Here is a 6000-nt window from a genome sequence, read left to right as displayed (position 1 = left end):
CATGTTCATTTCCATGCAACGGAGAGTTGTTTTAGAAACTCATTGCGGATATAATTGACCGTGATTTTCTCCATCAGCTTAAGAAACGTTGAAGTCAGACTTATCGGTCTGAAAGCCTTAGGTATGGTTTTGTTGCCAGCCTTAGGTGTGAACTTTACCTTTACTTTCTGCCAATTCAGTGGGATATGTCTCAAAGTAAAACTGGCTCGAAAGAGGTTTTGTGAGCTCGAATATTACCGAACACGGTTCCGTTTTTTAAGAAAATGGGTAGAATACCATCCGAACCTGGAGATTTCATTTGTTCAAAAGAGCTTTTTGCAGATACAGTCGCAGTGTCGAAACCTTTCGTTTGATACTAAAATAATTGAAACTTGATAAATTGTCTTATAGATCAACCTCGAGTTTTTAGTCTTGACCTTGAAATGCGGTCAAACATATTTTTATTAATATTTTTTGGAACGGTGGTTCTATCAATTGATGAAAGAACGGTAGGGGAAAGTAATGAAATTTTTTTTGGAAAACGGAGGGGAAAGAGTGGAAAGGTAGGGGGGGGGGGGGGGAATACGTAGCTACGCTTAACAAGTTAACGCTTTTGTCCAATGCTGGAAGGTGCATGGGTCGAACCAAGCTATAATCAGCGATTATAACCGGATTCGAACCCACAACACCCGCCAGGGTGTGTGGCTCGCTATTCGTGTTGGTTCAAAAGGTTTCGAAAAATATCACCCTTGTATCGAAATTTCGTGCCCATCAACCTCCGTAAACAAACGGCGTACAAGCAGAACCGAGTCACTTGGCACATTGTGTAACGACCCATTCTGTTGCTGCGCGCCTATGTCTTGTCCAATGGTCACTGTATTGCCAGGGAATTGCGTGTTCATGGAAACTTTTTTAAGTAAGAATAGTTCGTGGTATTATTTCCTACACGGACTCACATTCGTCAATTTTCTAATAATTTGCATTGTAATAAAATTTTGGGAAATTATTCCATTAAATTTTGGCATTCAATTACCAAAACAAAAAGCAAACGCAACTTTCTCCAACTAATCACGAAGCGAGGACTACCAGGTGGACAATGCTTCATTATTTACAATTTTTCAACAGAGCGCACTTAAAAATCAATAGTTTTCTTTATTGATGTGAATGCGTAGAAGATTTTGCAATCGGTTGGTGCAAAAATATTGAGAATCGATGGGAAAACCGCTAAGCTATTAGCGCTCAAAATCTTTAATTTTTTCGTGACGCTCGCATTTTTTGATTTTTTGGAATAACACCCTATCCCAAACCTTGCCGTAAAACGTAGTCCTAGGTAAAAACTGCTTTTGAAATCCCAGAAATCATTCACACGTGTTTGACCCTTAAGCTCATATGGGTGTCATCGTTTTAACAAAATACACATACTTCTTACTTGTAAATTATCTTTATATCGATGGCTTAGTAACATTTAAAATTGCGTGCTCTATGAGTGAGTGAGTATGTCACGGGAGCGAGCATATATTTTGAATAACTTCATCAAGTTTGAGTCACTGTTTGCAGTAACTCCAAATATCCTTTTAATATAAAACACATGACGTAAGAGGTTTTTTAATATCACATATAATTGGGAATGAACATGTATGTTACGTTAGTCCAACCGTTATAATTTTCGATTCAGTTGCATTTGTGGTGAAATTCACCTTCAAAGCTTAGTATCCACACATAGCGAAAAGTTGACAGAAAGCTTTTGCACGAGCTTTCTCACAGAAAAGTTTCATTTTCTTCCTCAACCGCTTCCACGATGTTGGTTTGACCGTTCCCATTGTTGGTTGAATTGTTGATTGTCATTGGTTTGTTAGCTCCATTCACTTCTGTTGCAGTGTTACTAATGATTGTACCGAATGCGTTAGAATTTATAGTGGTTGTGGTGATTGAACCCCTCGCGGGAATAATTTGTATCGTGTTAGTCGGCAACGAATAAGTCATTTTGTACTGCTGAGCTCGCTGAGTGCATAGTCCATAGCTAGAATTGAAATAAAATTAGAGCTTTTAGTGTGGCCTGCCAAATTTGCATGCAATATTTTACTCACTTGGATAAAAGCATATAGAGATCCTTCCTATATTGCGTGGTCATTATAGCGTATAAATATGGATTGGCACAAGAGTTCAGTGGGTAAAAGAATACTAGTAAAATTTTCGATTTTGTTACATCTATCAACGGATACCCCGCAATGGCAGTCAGTCCGAAAAAAGCTATTGGAGCCCAGCATGCAAAATTCGTAAACACTAGCAAGGCCATTTTTTTCGCTACTGTCATTTCACCGTGATGTGCTGTTCGGGCAGCATGTCTAGTTTCTTTCCCCAGCGAGAAATATATTTGGGCATAACAAATCACTATAATTATGAACGCTAGATTATTGAGACATAGTACTGTCAACAGATAGGCAATATCCCAATTATCCCGTGCTTCCATAGGTAAACAGATGCTAGTCGAAGAGTAATTACTTATGCCAAACAAAGGCAGCGCGGCTATCACGATGGAGTATATCCATCCCGATATCATGATGTAGGTCGCAGCCGAAAGTTTAATTCGATGATTCAAATAGATTGCGTGAGTTATAGCAAACCAGCGTTCGAGCGTCACGATGGTAAGAGTAAAAATTGAAAGATGACTAGCGAATACCGTTAGAAAGCCCGCAACTTTACAACCAGATCCTGGAAAGACAGAAAAAGCAATAATTTCTGTTGTTTAATTATGGCAGATAAATAAAATTTTGGAGAGCTTCTTAATTAAGACATGATGCTACGATCATGTCGATTTTTTCTGTTACTTTGACATCCATTTTATAACCCACGGCGGCGTTTTTCGAATAAATTAATTCTAAGATTTTTTTAAAACGTAAACCATACATTTCCTTCCACATAGAAATTAATAGAATTGCAATGCAGGGAATTTACGCGGATTCGCGAACAGCTTGCTCAATAGAGCATTTCCGTTCATTAATCCAACACTAAAGGCGTAAGTTTGCGCTGCATTATTGCATCAGTTTAATAAAATTTGTGGCTCGTCAATTATTATTTATTCTATTGAGCCGCTATAGGTTCTTTTATTCAATTCGTCGTTCACCAAGAGTAACTAGAACCAATAGTGGCGAAAGTGCCCTCCCTTCGTTTTTCCCTAAACAAGCGAAATTAAAATGCAAAACCACCCAGAAACCATAGTATTTGATGGAACTAGCTTACTATGCAAGTATGACAGTTGCCACATGCTGTAAAACAAAACAAAAATAAATTTGTTTTCAAGCAGCTTCCGATGTAACTTTTGGCGTCGTTTCTATAAGCTTTTTTCTTGTCAAAATCTGTAAATAACCGGTTCTTGCGATTCGATTGCGTGAAGTGAACTTCAAAAAGACATCCCTGCCAAAAATAAGTAAAGTCAAATAAGTAAAAGAAGGCCAAAATGCCCCACTTGCGGTGGTGCAATTTGTCCCTCCTTGCAGATGTGGCTATAAACATAGGTAAACAGATCTAAGTTGAAGTCAATTACCATTATTTAATTCAATTAGTATTGTAGAGCAACCGTGGTGGGAATAATTTATTACCAACGTCCAAATTCTAGGTAATTCAACTACCCGGTACAAAACGCCACAGCTGCAGTATAATGTGCCCCATGCAGAAAAGAAAAAGTGCACCAGAAGGCCGAAACTAGGTTTATTTTACATAAAATAACGATATTTTGCAAAACAAAGGAAATAGTTTTACTTTCTATAAAATAGAGTTGGTCTGTAACTGGAAGAAATACTCAAATTACCGCATTGGGCATATTATACCGCAGGTGGGGCATTTTACCCCGCGCAGACGAGAAACACAACATTTAGGTGCTTGTATTAAATAATTCCTAGCATGTTTATTCCACAATACTAAATGAAATAAACAATTGCAATTGGTTTTCAGCTCAAATACTAACATATACTCGTAGTTGTAACGTTAATTTGGGGAAACATAACAGAGATGTATCCATTTATTCTTAGGGGGTGGGGCACATTATACACAATTCCCCTATAAACTTTGCCATTAGAAAAGGCATGGACCTTTAAAAAATATTGTGTAATTTGTCTAATTTGGACAGGTGTTAAACATACTCTATGTTGGACATTTCCAAATGATTTTGCCGTAAATGTTCAAAATAGAGCGCTCGTAAGCGTAACGCCTGTCCAAAATAAATATTTCACCCTAACCATAATGCATACCCAATAGCTGTATTTTTTCTATTACTGTATCTTTTGCAAAAACTGAAATCTGTATCATTCCAGTTTCCACTTTCTTCCAAAACAAAAACACTAATAACTAATGCCAGCAGTCCACGAAATTTTTCAAGCTATATGGTAAGATTTTGTAGGTTTTCTTTCTATTTTTAGAGCATTATACTATTTCAGCTGCTTACAAATCGCTTGTGGTTTGTTCTCTGATAGAAAAGTGAAAGGGAATAAGAAAACAAATGTAGGTTAGTTAGTGCGATGAAGAAAAGTTGCATGTATGCAATATTTACATTGCGGACTTGATTATCTGGCTTTTTGAAGACCGGGTGAATTTTTTTTTGAATTTTCAACAAAAATGTTTTTACATTAGATAATGATTTTAGCTCGGCAATTATTGATTTACCTCCCTAAAATTACAAAGTCCCTTTCTTATATAGGGTAATTTGCCAATGATGAATGAAGCCCCTGAGTTTTGCGTTTTAATGACATTTTCTAAACCAATAATTACAAATAGACAGAATCACAAAAGTCTGAATCAGATGCAAAATATGTTCGCATTATATGGTCATTTTCACGAAATAAATAAGCTTTTCGTGGAAAAATATGCGATTTTTTGACAACGCTTGAATGACCAATCGTTGAACACTTCTGAAATCGTATTGTCCTATAGTTGGACACTTATTGTCCAATGGTTCGACATGCAATATATTGTACCGACCTCAAAGTTAATTTGATAGTTTACTATTAAGAATGAATACATTTTAAGATATATTCATTAAAAATAATCAGCAATTAGTTAACATGTAAGTAATTACAATATATTTCTTAAGCGATGTTAATTTCTCCTTCTAATCAATGCTCTTCTCCTTCATTTCTGATGCTTTCTCGCAAATTTTTATCTCTTTACGGTTCTCTCGAAGCACACTTTTCCCTATTCTTCTATTTCCTGCGGCCTAATTGCAAGATAAGTTTTCTACAAGGGAAACTATGTTTATTTTTCTCCTGGTTACTCGAAAAAACTTTATTAGCATTTAGCAAGATAATAATCTGAAAAACTGCGAATATATGCGTTTCCTTACAGTTGAAAAATGCACTATTTATCGTGAAATTGTTGTATTAAAACAAAAGAAATCAAATGCATTTATATAAAATAAGAAATTAATACCATTACGTTAATTTTCATCAGACAAGTTTTGCGTACAAATGAAAACCATTTGTAAACAGTGCCATAAACATAAAAACTGTCGAATACACATGCAAAATGAGAAGTTATGCGGATTTTTCGTCCTATGTCAGTTCTTGTACAAGCATAGGACAATCGTTGCTCTATTGTCCATTGATTTTAATACTTTAAAAACTATGAATTTTAATACTTTAAAAACTATAAATAATTTTTTATTTGGCTTGGAAGAGATGCCTAGATGATTATCATTAGCTATGTACAGCATGATACAGTAATGTAATTATTTTAAACGTTAATTAGTGAGACTTGTTTCTTATCTGGAATGTTAACAAAATTCAGGGTTATATCCAATATTGTATATGACAATATTTAACTTTAATTTTTTTGATTTTAAATTTGCCTTATGTACCGATATTGTTACAAGAAATTATCCACAACTGATCAAAGTGAGTAATTCTTGCCGTGTTGATAGGTTTTAAGCGTATAAATATTCTGGAATTAGCGTTTTATTGGACACTCATCATCATCATCATCATCATCATCATCATCATCATCATCATCATCATCATCATCATCATCATC

General features: G+C 35.5%; 1 protein-coding gene across 1 annotated transcript in view; it reads right to left on the bottom strand.

The window, feature by feature from the left end:
* Positions 1 to 1737: 1737 nt before the first annotated feature.
* LOC128745774 (lutropin-choriogonadotropic hormone receptor) overlaps positions 1738 to 6000 on the bottom strand; it is a 42327-nt gene continuing 38064 nt past the window's right edge. Inside the window, exons 13-14 of the mRNA XM_053842851.1 lie at positions 2067 to 2691; positions 1738 to 1999 (exon numbers count right to left, since the gene is read on the bottom strand). Coding sequence (XP_053698826.1) covers positions 1738 to 1999; positions 2067 to 2691 — 887 coding nt within the window. The remainder of the gene's footprint in view (positions 2000 to 2066; positions 2692 to 6000) is intronic.

Source organism: Sabethes cyaneus, chromosome 1 (assembly GCF_943734655.1).
Source record: "Sabethes cyaneus chromosome 1, idSabCyanKW18_F2, whole genome shotgun sequence".
Lineage (NCBI taxonomy): Eukaryota > Metazoa > Arthropoda > Insecta > Diptera > Culicidae > Sabethes > Sabethes cyaneus.
Note: the sequence above shows the minus strand (reverse complement) of the source record. Positions and strands in the feature narration are given on the sequence as shown.